The 15,166-nt window shown below is 37.5% G+C and overlaps 1 protein-coding gene across 5 annotated transcripts in view; it reads right to left on the bottom strand.

The window, feature by feature from the left end:
- Positions 1-7,253: 7,253 nt before the first annotated feature.
- The window catches only part of tox3 (TOX high mobility group box family member 3), a 101,413-nt gene continuing 93,500 nt past the window's right edge, over positions 7,254-15,166 (bottom strand). For 3 of the 5 annotated variants that reach the window (XM_059992859.1, XM_059992861.1, XM_059992860.1), the window contains exons 7-9: positions 13,427-14,200; positions 9,155-9,330; positions 7,254-7,743 (exon numbers count right to left, since the gene is read on the bottom strand). In XM_059992859.1, the coding sequence (XP_059848842.1) occupies positions 7,683-7,743; positions 9,155-9,330; positions 13,427-14,200 (1,011 nt within the window). In that variant the 3' untranslated portion in view covers positions 7,254-7,682. Of the gene's footprint in view, positions 7,744-9,154; positions 9,331-13,030; positions 14,201-15,166 lie in introns of those variants that run through there. The other 2 variants (XM_059992862.1, XM_059992863.1) reach the window with 2 other exon arrangements.

The raw sequence follows: 15,166 nt of genomic DNA, 5'->3' as shown, positions 1-15,166 counted from the left end.
GCATCCTAAACTTCTGGATTAGCCTCCCATGAGGGATTTGGTCAAACGCCTCACTAAAATCGATGTAGACTCATCAATCCACTGCCCTACCCTCATCAATCTCTCTTGCCATCTTGTGAAAAAACTCAATCAAGTTGATAAGACATGACTTGCCCTGCACAAAGTCGTGCTGGCTCTCACTAATTAGGCCATGGGTTTCCAAATGCTTATATGTCCTATCCCATAGAATTTCTTTCAGCAATTTCCCTACAACTGACCTGAGACTTACCAGTCTACAGTTTCCAGGATTTTTCCTTCTTCCCTTCTTAAATAGAGATAGAACTTTAGTCACCTTCCAGTCCACTAGGACCTTGCCTGTGCCTAAAGAAGACAGAAAGATACTGGTCAAGGCCCTGGTAGTCTTGTCTCTTGCCTCCCTCAATAACTTGGGATAAATCCTATCAGGCCCTGGGGATTTATCCACGTTAATACTTATTAGAATGTCCTACACTTCCTCCTGCTTGACCTCTAAATGTCCTAACACTTTTATGCACTCAGCATTGATCTCCTGGTCTTCCATTTCCTTGTCCTTGATAAATACTGAAGTAAAATACCACTCACATTCTCTGCATCAAAGCAAATGTTTCCTTTATCTTTGAGTGGTTCTACCCTTTGCGTACTTATCATCTTGCTCTTGATGTCTGTATAGAGTGCATCAGGATTCACCTTAATCCTACTTGCCAAGGCCCTTTCATGGCCCCTCTTGGCTTTCCTAATTCCCTTCTTTAGTTCTTTTCTGTCTTTATGTTCCTCATGTGCTCCATTTGATCCTAACTTCTGAAGCTTTAAATACTTTTCCTTTTTCTTCTTCTTCTTCTTCTTCTTCTTCTTCTTCTTCTTCTTCTTCTTCTTCTTCTTCTTCTTCTTCTTCTTCTTCTTCTTCTTCTTCTTCTTCTTCTTCTTCTTCTTCTTCTTCTTCTTCTTCTTCTTCTTCTTCTTCTTCTTCTTCTTCTTCTTCTTCTTCACTAAATTCATCATTTCTCTGGACATCCAAGGTCTCTTATCTTTCCATCCTTATCCTTGCAGTCAATGTTGTCCAACTGCTCACCTACTGAGAGGTCAGTCACCTGGCCAGGGTCATTCCCCAACACCAGGTCCAGTACAGCTCCTCTCCAAATACATATTGATTTAAGAAACCCTCCTAGATACATGTAACAAATTCTGCACTGTTTAAACCTCTCGCATTACGAAGGTCCCAGTTTATATTAGGGAAGTTAAAAACCCCCATGACAACAACCCTATTATTTTCAAAAAGTTCCTTATTCAGATATCATACCTGTTTCTCAATGTCGTGGTGGCTGTTGGGTGGTCTATCGTACAACCCCATTAGTGAAATGTGGACTTGGACCCTTCCTATTCTTGACCTGCTCAAATGGACTCAGTGTCTGAACCTTCCATTATATCTCTCCTAAGTGCAGCTGTGATATTGTCCCTGATTTCTAGCAATCTGCCCCATTTCCTCTAGCGAGAATTTCAGTGAGTTCCTGGGTCATGGTAGAGATTGGAATCTTCAGCACCCTAGGCTCACACCATTATTATATCAGCACAGATGAAGTAGGATGGTGTATATTTGGCCTTAAGAGAACAAATCATCAGGCAAAGGGCCAAATAGGCCTTGACTGTACAAGATCAGTGATACTCAACACAGATTCTCAACTTGTAACTATAGAAATATCATTACTATCTATAGGCATGATAGACTCATGGCAACAATCTTTGTAGGGGTGAATGGGGAAGTATGGTGATCAGTGATAGTTGAAGAGTAAAGGATGGGAGTCAGTGGAACTCAAGTCATAGGAGGCCAGATGTTCTTATGTGGGGCAGGGAAGAGCATACACTCTTCTTCTGACACAAAATGGTTGGAATGGGTTCCTCATCTCAATGATGTTAAAAGTGGAATTAGGACCTTGCTTCTATGGGCCATGGCAATCTACCTGTGCCCAGGTTCAAGTTATTAAAATACTTGGAGGCAGGAGTGGACCAGAAAAATGGTGGACAGAAAATAAATATATCAGTTTTATGCAGTAACCCCATCTACAACAAGTAAGGAAGTTCTAGATGCCAGTCCAAGATCAGCAATGTGCCTTTGCAACAAGAAATTTCCATATTGCTGGACCTGGACATGAGAGGTGCTTATAGCTTACGGTTAAAAGCAATGGTTTTATTTAATAGGAGAACATTCTTAGTATCGATGACTGTCAGAAAGACTGTGTGCTAATTTCAGGGTAGCGGAGGGGATCAGAGGTGGCTCAGCCAAGATGGAGCTGACTGTTCACTGCTACAAGCAGAAACTCGTGTAGGAATGTTGTTGATGTTTCTGAGGTGAGTGAAAAAGAGAAGGGCTAAAATATCAACCCTCAGGAAGACCGGATTGAACAGCATGGATCCACCAAGAGAAGACATTGTTAGTGAGTGCAAATGGATGGAGTGAGGGCAATCCCCTCCCTTTCTGGGTAACAATGAGGTGGAGATTCAGCCAGCTATTGAAAGGGTTGCTGAACAGGTGGATCACATTGGTAGTTCGTTTGGTTGCTAAGATTCAAATAAGGGGTTTGAAATGAGAATTTTATTAACCCGTTCATTCATCAAACATATAATTACCAACTCTCCTTAAACACATGTATAGCTTGATTCCATTTTATAGACATAATTAAACTCTGTCTCTGATCATTTCTCAGGTCTGCTGAATAATCATATTGTAGATCTAACCAACAAAATCATTTTAACAATCACTTTAATCACTGTAATGTTTAAGGCTAAATATTATGGAGTATGATTGACTATTTATGTAATGACATCCTGTCTGGTTATTATGATTGTTTTTACTGGTGAAAGTATCCGCACAAAGATTCGGGACAGCATTTATTGAAGATACTCTGAAATAGCACTTTCATGAAGCTCGTGTTAACCATTTGAGAAAAGTAAATACAAAACGTAGGACGTCAGAGTATTCCACCCAAGAAGGAAATGTCAAGTGCTCGAGTAAATAGGTTTAAGTCAGGGAGGGGGAGTTTAAAGGGGAATTATGAGGCAAGTGTGGAAGTGGTGGAAGTACATGAGACAGCAACATTTAAGAGGTTTTGGACAGGCATATGAACAGGCCAGGAATGGAGAGATATAAACCATATGTAGCAGGTGGGAATAGATTGGATTGGGATTATGGTCAGTGCAGACGTTGTGAGCTGAATGACCAGTTTCTGTGTTGTACTATGTTCCATGTTATGCCACAGATGGAGTGGTAAGGTCTGAGTTCTGGCAATAACAATTAGCAGACCATAAACATTCAGACAATGGCCTGGCATCTACATCCGTTCTGATAATTATATAGACTATCAGTGGGCTTTTCCTTGAAAAGTAAAACTACCAACCTGACCACTGTCCTCATGACAAGATAATTGTCAACATTTGAAGGCTTTATGTAAAGATCGGCTTCAACTATTCTCATAATTTTGTCCTCCGATAGGAACCCATTTTCAGGACGACCTCTTGCCCTCTGTAGAATAAAACAGCAGAAATGCTACTAATCCTATGTTGAACTACGGAAACCATTTGGGAATTTAAGCCCTTGAGGTATGTGGGAGCCAAAAGCGTGAGAAATCTACATCTTGATTGCAACTCACCTCACAAATAATACTTTTAACCAAAACCAGATATGTTTAAACTTTGCAGAGAGCTCATGTCCTTAGCTGTCATATTAAATATCTTGCAGAAAGAAGTTTTACATGCATAAGAGGATTAATATGTTTGTGTATTTTCATATATGTTTGTATGTGCTTTTAAATACTTCTAACCTTAAATTAATGGGAATGAATTGTGAATTATGAAAATAATATGTAGAGTATACCTTCTCTGAGCTCATCATTTTCACTCATCTACCTTTTGCACTTTCTTCAATCAATAAAATAATTGAGTTAAATACTTTTAAGTACTTGCAAAACCATATTGATTAAAATACTTTCTCCAGTAGCTTGTTTTTACTAAATTGTCCAGATAGATACTGAATAATTATCAGTTAGATATTAGAAAACGGAAGTATCAATGTGTCTCAATGCATGTTAATTATTTGGTAATTTATGTTTGTTGTGACTATGATCAAAGTCACCCGAAGGACACTGGAGCTGGTGATATAGAAGTTTTTATTCATCACAACAAGCAGGCATCATACTGGAGACACTCTCAGTAGAGGCTCACAAACCCAAAAGTACATCACAGTTTTATACCCTTAAGATCAAAGGTAACAACAGGTGATTCAAAACAATTTCAATAGTTACAATAACATCACTCACTTCAATATTTTTGGGTTGACATTGCTTCCTTTAAATTACATATCTACAGTGACAGACATCTCTGAATGTTCAAACACCTTTGTTACAAAGTAATTCACACAATAATCTAAAAGTTTCTGAAGACAGAGAGCCAGACAACCAAAATTAATGTTGACGGGACTGTTGCTGAGTACATAAATATCCTGAGTACACAAAATACTATTGATTGCCTATACCTGTGACCGCGTTTGATATGCTAAGTGACAACATCAAACTGCTCTTCCAGTTTTAACTCAAGTCATAAAGATGAAAATAATTTAGCCCGTGTTGCCTATTTTGATGCAGACCAATTAACACAACCCTATTGTCTTCCCATTTGACTCACGCATGAGCAAATATCTCATGGTCATTATTTTGCAAACCATATCTCTTAATCTGTGGGATTTTAACTTCCGTTTACTGCTTGCAATTTACAATAAGAACGGAAGACGGGTTCTTCCTCGAATTAATATCTGCTATATTCCCATAGCTTCAGAATACTCCCTAACAATGTGCAGAGTTTAGGATTTGTTGCAGTTCTCAAGAGTCATCTATGTTTTTAATGATTATATAAGGCTAATTTAGCTTTCTCAGCCTAAATGCAAACAACTACTTGGATGAAACATCATAGAGGTTTAGTACCCTGAGGACAGGGAAGGTTGTGAAAGGATTTGGGTAGGAATTATCTCAGAATCCCAAAATTAATTACCTGGAGGTTTGCAGAGGTTAGGAACTGCCACTGAACAAGCAATGCCCAGTTCTATCTGCTCCTCACTTATTGCTGATGCTGATTTCATTCAGTCACTACTACTACTTCTTAATCATACACTCCTAGTCCCAAGCAATTATCTATAGAAATTCTGTTAATTACTTGTTTGATTGGCCTAAAATGCATCTGTTCAAGCGTTCCAACCCAATACTGGTTTCAGGCAGAATTCGTTCTGGTGCTGGCTGCCCACAAAGATTAACTACCACTTTTAGATCATACAACTTTCTGTCCACCGTTGCAGCTTGCTCTGTTGCACCATAGCAACCTGATATGGTTCAATATATATAACCATGCAGGAGTTGGAGGCAGTCACCCAAAATTGAAAAGAAATTATTGGTCAGCCTGGGTCAAATACACATCCAAAGATGGTCTCAGGAGGTCCAAAGTAGTTCTAAGCTTGGAAGATAGTTGCCAGCTTGCAAGTTCAAAAGCATGCTCCTCTGCAGCTTGTGGACAGTACAATACTGAGAAACTGGGTGGTCGAAAGGCTGAGTGGGCCTTCAGCACGAAGTGGCAAAGGTCTTTCCAACGTTGTCACCACCTCAAAATTGATGCTACCAGAGCACTCGTCCACTGACTCCTGGACAAACCAACATGAAATTCTTCATCACCATCTAACAGTAGATTTATTCCAATGTGGTCTTTGGAAGTCTGAGAGTCATTGGTATAGGAATGGGGAATCAACAGAAAATAACCTTTTTCTTTAAAACCACTAATTACATTTTTTCATCATCTTTGAATCATTAGGATGTATAGCAGGTTTTTTCTTGTCAAAAGGGATCTAAAACCAGTGATCCAGGATTACAAGGGACTTTCCCTACTTGAAAAAGAGGATCCACCTGTTCCTCCTCACAGTTAGCAACAGTTTAATGAACAGTGTAATCCTTTTAATGAAGAACAGGATCCCAAATCTAACATGAAATTATCTACAGGTTTGAATTCAGTATCTAAGCTGGCAAAACACACTGGCAGACAAATTCTATTACACTGAAATATTTGCTCAGGAAGTCTCTTGGTCATAAAATTATAGGACTGGTGTGGGCCACTAGATCTTCCAAGTCTATTCTGCCATTTCATTATAGAATAGAAAATCTGTAATTGGACTTCATGACTATACCTTGATTCATAATCCTTACATAATCTTGCATCTGTTTTGTTAGAGATCTTGCTCACTACACAATATCATTGGAATGGGAGTAACTCTCAGAAACCCTGATTAATACATTTTGCAGATTTTAATAAAATTGCTAATCTGAGCTCAGGTTCAGGGTGAATGGTTGGACCTACAACATTACAGTGACTTTCTTGACTTTGAAACCGTCTGGATTCCCCAGTTCTACTGTATTCTGGTGGATTTAGTTGTCCTACATGAGTTGTGACACATCCGTCATCGTAATACCCTGACGTACGAATTGATAATTATGTGGAAAAAATGTCAGAGTGCTGCCTTCCACAATGGGAAATTTATCTTTCATGTGGTTCACGACACAGTCTCTTAAGTATTTTCATGTCTCTTTTTATTACAGCCAAAATAAGGAAATTAAAGATCAATTACAATAGAGAAAGAAAACTTCTGTTTCTGAATGAAGAAACAGGTTTCACTGCATGGTCGATCATTAATACATCCGCTATTGTTTCTCAATAATTAAACCTTAAATAAGAACACATTTTAATACAAAAAATTTAAATACAGAAGTAAAAATATTAAACATTATTGATTTTGGTTTATGGGCTTTTCTTTCTCTAGCCATTTCTAACTTGACTACTACATTAAAGAGGAGCTTTTTAAAAGCATTTGGCCTTCTGCACAGAACTCTTCTTTAAAGAAGCCACAGTTCAACGGAACAGACTATGCTAAGAAATTGCTATACAAAAAGCAATTCCTACAATACAGTACATATTAAAATAATGCTTTTTGGTTGCAGAAATAGAAACTAATAATGAAAAAGATTTTGCATGGATATCACATGATTGCTTGATTACATGATGAACCTGGTTTCTTAAGAACTTAGAAAATAATTACATCTTTGAGAAACCAATGTTCCTAAAGTTGATCATTGTGTACAATAGGTAAAATGGAAAGATTTTCTGAACAAAAAAAAATCTAATTTCCCCTTTAAGCCATTAGAAAGTGATAGAGCTATGGTTAAAAAAAAGTAATTAGCATTCCGTTTAAGTATTATGCTTCACTCAGTACTTTATGTCTTGACTGGTCACAATGACATCACTGTCACAAAAGAAGTTTTTCCATCTGAGTCTTCTCACAGTCTTCAGCAATCATGCAGAGGCATGTCATTTACTAAAAGCCATGCCCTTTAAGTTCATGTCAAACAAAATAATCATCTGAAGCTACATTACACAATGTAAAATGGCCAGCTCTCCAGGCACTGGCAGAAATGGCAGGTGGGCCTAAAGAAAGTCTGTACAGCCTGTCACTGGAAAGCCTTCTGAAGTCTGTGCCCATGTAGCTACAAGGAAACAAAGCATGTCAGGCTGCCTTTCAGAACATCTTCTTGGCAGTCCGTCTGATAAATGCTGAGTTTTGGCTCAAAAATGTTGATGGCAAATCTTCACTTCACCGAAGCAGTATTGCTCTGATTACGAGAGGCAACCCACGCCATGAAGATATCCCTATAGAAGACATGAGAGTTTAACCTTACTGCTATTAGATTTAATCTCAAGCAAAGTTAGACACACATTTTCTCTACCAATCTTGACGAGAGCATGATTGTGACATTTGAACAAAGGATTGAGATTAGATTTTTAGTGACAAAATATGTTTCAGTTTTTAGAAGAGTATGATTATGTATTTTATTTCAATTATCATTTTCAGAAACCTGTCAGACAAAAAGCAATAAGTAAGATACACATTGATAGATCAGTCTTTCCACCTAATTGTAATGACATCACTCATCTTAGAATTTCAGACCGGCTCGTGAAATATTTGTAACTGGAAGTAGTAACAGAAAAACATCCATTTCAGTCAAATGCTCTGCAGTTTTGCAATCCCCCATTCACTGAGTGATGTTTCAACTGACCAGTGTAATTCAACCAGGAATGGTAGTAATAAAAGATTTGCACCTCAACACCAATGGTAATTTTTCAAATGACATTCATACACCAGGTGCAAGTAACTGCTCGCAATGTGCATAATGGCAATGCTAACAGCAGCAAATAATGATATCCAGCGATAGTTTTATTTCAGCTTTTTGTTTCCACATCTTACTGTTTATCACTGTCAGGAAGGAATGTGACACTGGCAAGCCTATCACTTTTTCCATGGGTTAGCAATAGAAAAATATCAACAATTCATGATTTTTTTAAACATGTATGTTTCACCGTTCCATCTATACCATATGAAAACAGAATTCATGTTTATGTTTTAATTCACAGCTACAATGAAAAGAAACTATTAAATAGCTTAAAGTTGTAATGGCTGATATTGTTGTTTACACTAAGGCAAAATAAAAGATTTTAGGATTCATATTCATATCCAGTCCTTCAAAAGAATATATAAAGACCATGTCCTTAATATATATTCCATACAGTTTGCTATTGCAAATGGATGGTTACAGTATTTACCGGCAGTTCCAAAATGCAATTGTTTCAGAACTTCTATCATTGTAATAACGTTTAATCACAATGATCTATGCTCCATCAACTAAGAATATTAGTATTATAATCAGAAGATTCATCTTCCAGTACATTAGTACACTCAATGGGTTAATCACTATTTGATTTCTGCCAACTGACAAGGATTGATGGCTGATAAGTTTTGCATAATGAAAATAGATATCCGGGGAGGGGATGTATTGTCATGTCTAAAACAACATAAAGTGTGTTGCCTAATTCTTGTTTTCAGCCACAAAAGGGCTTGAACTGGATATATCTATTTAAATGCCTACCACTGTGGGTTGAGATTTTGATTTCATTTGTGCATACTGCTTCCAAACTAACTTTTTCCATTGTGTGCCTTGAAAAAATACATTTTCATTTAGATATTGTAACTAATCTGATAAAACAGGTATATGTGAAATGTTACCTGCAGTGGTTAACTACACACTCGCTGCTACAGTATTCATTATCCCACTCCACGCTCGGGATTGGTGGATTTGAGCAGCCAGTCCTCATGCATCGTATTGGAGTGGTAGCACCCACAGGAGTTGGTGGGGGAGAGCTGATGACAGGCTGGACTTCAGGCGGAGGTGGTGAAAAGGTCTGGAAGTAGTTAAAAACTATTTAAATAGGTAATTTTTTTCCTCTAATTAATCCAATGTTTAAATGGCTGTGAAGGGGAGGGTAAAGACCTGGTGAAATTTTCTATCCCTGTGGTGCCCAAACAAGATGTAAATGTAGAATCAACAGTTGGCAAGGAATAATGATACCAACAGTCCTTGTAATGAATAAATGGGGTCTCTACAATGTGGATTCGGTCCTATTAGCTTGTCTTCATATATTGAGTGTCAAGCTACAAACTTGCTGTAGCCTCATGCTAAGTACAGAGAGTGCACAATGGAAGAGAATAAAGAAAATGCCCAACCTGACCCTGAATTCTGTCTAAGGTCAAGCACTAAACTTTATACATGGTAACAAAACTCACAATCATTCTTTTCAAAGGAGGGAATGACCTGTAGATACTGGAATGGAGAAAACCATACTTTGGCTTCCAACAGACAAGGACCAGCAAGGATTGCATACAAATTAGGTAGGCAGAGTACTCCACAACAAAAGGAGGGTCACTTTAGGCACAGATCAGCATTATATTCAGAGAGCTTGTCCTTGTAGAGTCTGCACAATAATTAGTAATTACTATTCAAATTAAAAATGAGTAAAAACACTATTTTGCACACTTTAATCTTTGAAATTAATTGAGACAACAATATACGGTTCAAGTATGCTATCATGCCTGGCATCTTTGCATTTTCAGACTGGTGCTTGCACCAGTAAACTGTTGGAGACACTTTCTGAAGATTTGCATCTTTGTTATACTCAACACAATTATAAAAAGATGAACAAAAGGAAAAACACACACTGAGACATTTTCCTGCCTCTTTCCTTCCTTTAGCTGATACTATATGGCAATCCCACGTTTCCATGGGAACAAACAGATAAACAGTATTGAAGGAAAACAATGATAGATTACATGTACATGGGGTGTCATATCCAATTAAATCAAATTGACTGTGTACTGTAGAATACTGCAGCCCTCACAGCAGATCAATAAATATGAGCTAAATCCAACAAAGTTCTCTTATGTTTTCCCATCCAAATCTACTAAGTCCAAGACAGATCATGCTACTCTGATCCAAGTACTGCCTGCTAAGGGGGCAGGTGGTGAACAGACACCATTCAATCGTGGCCTATTCAGTCCAAACTACTCTAACACTCCATTCATGCATAGCAAAACACCATCTGGTCCTATTTTCCCTCCAGCAATCACAGCTGACCAAAAACGATGATAACAGCTGTTACAAAACAAAAGCCAAACAAAGGGGCAAGAAAGGTTATACTCAAGTCCAGTATTACAAACTACTCCATGAAGTGGGTAATAGAAAGAATCTTTCCAAATGCTTAAAGACTATTCAATAGAGTAAGGCAGAAGACACTGGTTAAACCTGAGATATTTAATCCATCTGTCTCATAATACTCCAAACATCAATGGGTCAGGTGATAATGGCTGACTGAAATTATGCTGTATACAGTCACCAGGATTGTTGTACTCTAAGTTAGTGATTAATGACCTAGTGCCAACTATAATTAAAACTTTGTGTTCATTCAACTAATGCAAAGCTGTTTAATGGGAATAATGATACAGCTCTCCACCAGCATGTTAAAAATCCCTGTGTGTAATCTTGCCGCATTAGATGAAAACAAATAAAATTATTTAAACCTAACTGTTAAACTCCTTATTTTTCTATGCGATGGTACGTTATTGACATGTTAAACATTTGTGCCATGAATAGGCAATGAAGGGACTGAAAAATTCTGTGCTTGCAAGTGAGATATCACATCATAATTTTACATTGGAGGCAGCTAATTTCCCTGGGGCAGAATGAGTCATGCAAACTTTAATGTCTGAAATAGCCAAATATAAACATAAATTAAAATATGATTCATATTACTCTTTTGTCAGAAGTAAAAATGTAATTATACCTGACAATAAAATATAAAAAGCTAATTTGCACCAAATTATCTCAATGCCTAATTCATATTAATTTTCTGATAGCAGATGAAATGTTAATTGGAGGAGATAATTTCCTCACACAATGCTTTCTTTTCTTCCCATCTAATTTATTCTGAGCAATGGATTTAAGAATTTAATCAGATATACACCACTACACCATTAAATATTTGTACACAGGGATCAAAATGCTGAACAGTTGCAGAGCAAATGAGAAATGCATGTTACTTATCAATGAAACACTGTAGTTCAGCCTCAGCACAATACCTGCTATTTTGTGACTGCTTATTATTTTAATTTCTGTTTACATCTAATAGCTGGTAGCTGTGGACACAGACTCTAGCATGTACCCCAGTGTGTATTGGGATTCCAGTCATGCATGACACTTGCTGTTTTTAATTTTCATTTTATCATCAGCAGTTTAAGGTTGTTGCCAGTGCTAATTTGCAATTTTAACCAGACTTCTCCACTATAGCTTCTGACAGGACAGATGCTGTAATTAATCACTAGAGACAGCTGGGGACGGCAGCCATGCTGTTCCAGAGAACATTATAATGGCAGCCTCATTTCTGAAGCACTTGGATGAGAAATGAAATAAAGTGAACTGCTAATCCCATCTGTGTGCAGGCAGTATGCACAAAGGTGCTCAGTACTTCTTTCTCAATGCTATTAATACAAATTACAAATTCATTTACTGATGAACGATTAGACAACTGATAATATCTTTTACTACTGCCAACTATTTAGAACACAGTTTAATTCAATGAATGTTATTTCTTAACTATATTATCTTAGATTCTTATTAGTATTCCTATATGTGCTGTATCATTATTCCAGTTTTGCATCTGAGGAGTAGAATGTTATCCTGAAATGTCTTGTTGATGATATGTGGGGAGGACAATCAAAAAGAGAAGCTGGCACTAAATATCCTAAGAGAATTTAAAGAAAAATATAGTTAGTAAAATGTGAGGCAATCTGAGGCTAGTTGAAGTAGCTTTTAATTCATTTCCTGCTTCGTCAAATCAAACTCATTATGCATTCGATATTCTGTTCAACATTGGTCACTGGAGATGGTGAAGCAGATGGATTTTATTTGCAAAGCAGCATACCAGTACATAGAGTGTAACTGCATTTTCCTGATAGTCATCCAATTGTAGAATCAGATAATCAGTGTGTTATCTGTGGGGTTCATTTCTGAAGTGTGAAAGGACCATCAATACTAATGAATTATGAAGGCCTTCCTCAAGAGTGAACTAAATCCAATAAGATCTATACATTCTATGAAGTTTAAAGTAAATAGGATGGAATAAAGGGCTTCTTTTCCCCCTAAGTAATATATTTGTTGATTTCCCACCAAGAAAAAAAAAATCAATATTAGTTGTTCTGTGGATGATGCTCCTTACGGATTCCAATTCCTTTCTAATTGTAAGCTGATATTGCTCAAATAGTGGACATGCTATTGAGAGCTTACATGAGACAATACCACAAGGATAATTCTTATCTCATTTACTTGGTGTACAGACATAGAAGAGTGAAAATTATATTAATTTCTGTAGAATAAAAATATAGAATGTGGTGATAATATAATTAGATTTTTACTATGTTTGACTAATGGGAATGTTTTATTCAAAGCCCCCAATTAAACCATAGATTGATTTGGTTAATGTCAATCTTCCCTTAACTCATCTAATTGTGCAAGATTATTTCACTTTCTATATTGATTTGAAAAATGGTTATAGTAATTACCACACAGTTTTATTTGCTATAATTTTTATTTAAACAGTTTTTGTCTAGTTTTACATTTTCTTCAAAGTATGCAAAATGTGTTGCTGTACAATATGTATTTTATACATAGTACGGAACGAAGCTGAATTGCCAGCTTCACATTATAATGAACAATAAACTTAATGGGTGCATAATTCATTACTAAAAAACCATGTTGTGATCAGTATATCACAAGACAAAGAAGATCCTGAAGTATTTTTTTTATTATAACAAACAGCTTGAGGTAATTAGTACACCGGATACATCAATTTATGAAATACCATTCAATTCCCATTTTAGCAATATTAGTCACATGGCACATCAACTTGATTCACAGGGAATTTTTTTTCATTTTTAATACTTACTGACCTGTGGCAATACTTGGGTCTGGGCCTGGGTTTGTAGTGGAGATTGCTGTTGTTGCTGGACTGGCTGTGGACTTGACCGTGTGGGAAGAGGAGAAGTTATCTGTGAGGCCACCACTGGTTGCGATGCAACGGGGGAATGCTGAGGTGGTGAGTGCTGAGGTGGGTGCTGCTGCTGTTGCAGCTGCTGGATTTGCTGTTTCTGCATGTGTTGTAACTGCATTTGCTGTAACTGCTGCTGGATCTGTTGCTGCTGCAGCTGCTGATGCAACTGTTGCTGCATGTGCTGCTGAATTTGCTGTTGCTGCATCTGATGGTGCATTTGCTGCTGCTGCATTTGGTGCTGTTGGATTTGATGCTGATGTTGTATTTGCTGGTGCAGTTGCTGCTGCATGTGATGCTGCTGGAAGTGTTGCAATTGATGCTGTTGCATCTGCTGCATTTGGTGTTGCTGAGGCTGCAGTGGAGGGCTTAACTGGGGTGTGGGTGAAGTGGGGACCATGGTAGTGCCAATAGAAGTCCCCATGGGGGTGGCAATGTTTGTTGACATGTTTGGTGTGATAGGAACAGATGCCAGCTGATTGCCTTGCAGGGACAATCTCATTGGTTTGGGGGCAATTGCCCTTGGCAGGGTCTGTTGCAGGGACTGGGTTGACACTGAAACAGATGCATGCTGCGAAAGTGATGAATTCATAAGGAGTGAGGTTGAAAGACTCGTCGAGGCCAAAGTCTGCTGCACAGAACGCATGGTCTGCGCTTCCGCTGATTCTGCAGCAGCCTGTGAAAAGAACAAAATGCAGCAACCTTAAACTGAGTAATGCATGTGACTTTTATAAACCACTATATCCATATGTAGTGATGATAATACTATTGACCAAGAAGTAATCATGCATCTCCACATCATTTGAACTTGGCTAACATTTCCCTACTGCTTTGAAGTATATTCCACATCATTAGTAGTAGACTGTCAAAGGTTGCATTTTCTTTTATGGAAGGTAATTTGTTACTGATCACTGTAGAATAGCTTAAAATCAGAGACATGGGAATCAATTCTTCAACATATCACCTTTGTTGTTGAGATTAATGATACTACAGACATGATTCAAGAGAATTTCCTTAGCATAGATCAACCCAATATTTTGCTAAACAAAATACACAAATATAAATGGGAGGTTGAATAGGCCAAGTCACTACTTGAACAAAAAGAACCAGTTATGATTAAGTGACATGGAAGTAGTTAACAACTTTTCCTTTCTATTTAGTATATTTTTGCAGTGAAATGCACTGGAAACATTTTAATCAATTCTGGAGCACTTGAGGGATTTGGCTAGTTAGCTGGTAAATTAATATGTTGATCATTACCAGCTATAATGAAGGGAAAATATCTCAACCAGCCATGTGATAATAAGCTGCAATAAAAATCAGATATCAAAGGCATGCTGTGATGAATAATCATTTGGAGCAATTTTGAACCAATTATAAGAAATCGGAAGGTTATCTATCCATGAACATGCCTGTTACAAACATGATGGTTTGGACTTTGCAGTCAGTGGTACAGGGGGGGCAAGCCAAGCCACAATGAAAGCTGCTCATATAAATGTAGTGAGATCTGTGGAGTGGTTTCTCTCAAATCTCTTATGACCTTCAGCCATGCATTCTTAATCGGGGACCTGTGCTATCAAGGAACAACAAAATAATCAAGAATGCCAACCTAACTAAATCGTTTGAAGAGTTCTTGCAGGCA

The sequence above is a fragment of the Hypanus sabinus genome, chromosome 17 (genome assembly GCF_030144855.1).
Source record: "Hypanus sabinus isolate sHypSab1 chromosome 17, sHypSab1.hap1, whole genome shotgun sequence".
NCBI classification, from domain to species: domain Eukaryota; kingdom Metazoa; phylum Chordata; class Chondrichthyes; order Myliobatiformes; family Dasyatidae; genus Hypanus; species Hypanus sabinus.
This window is presented reverse-complemented; position numbering and strand designations above follow the sequence as displayed.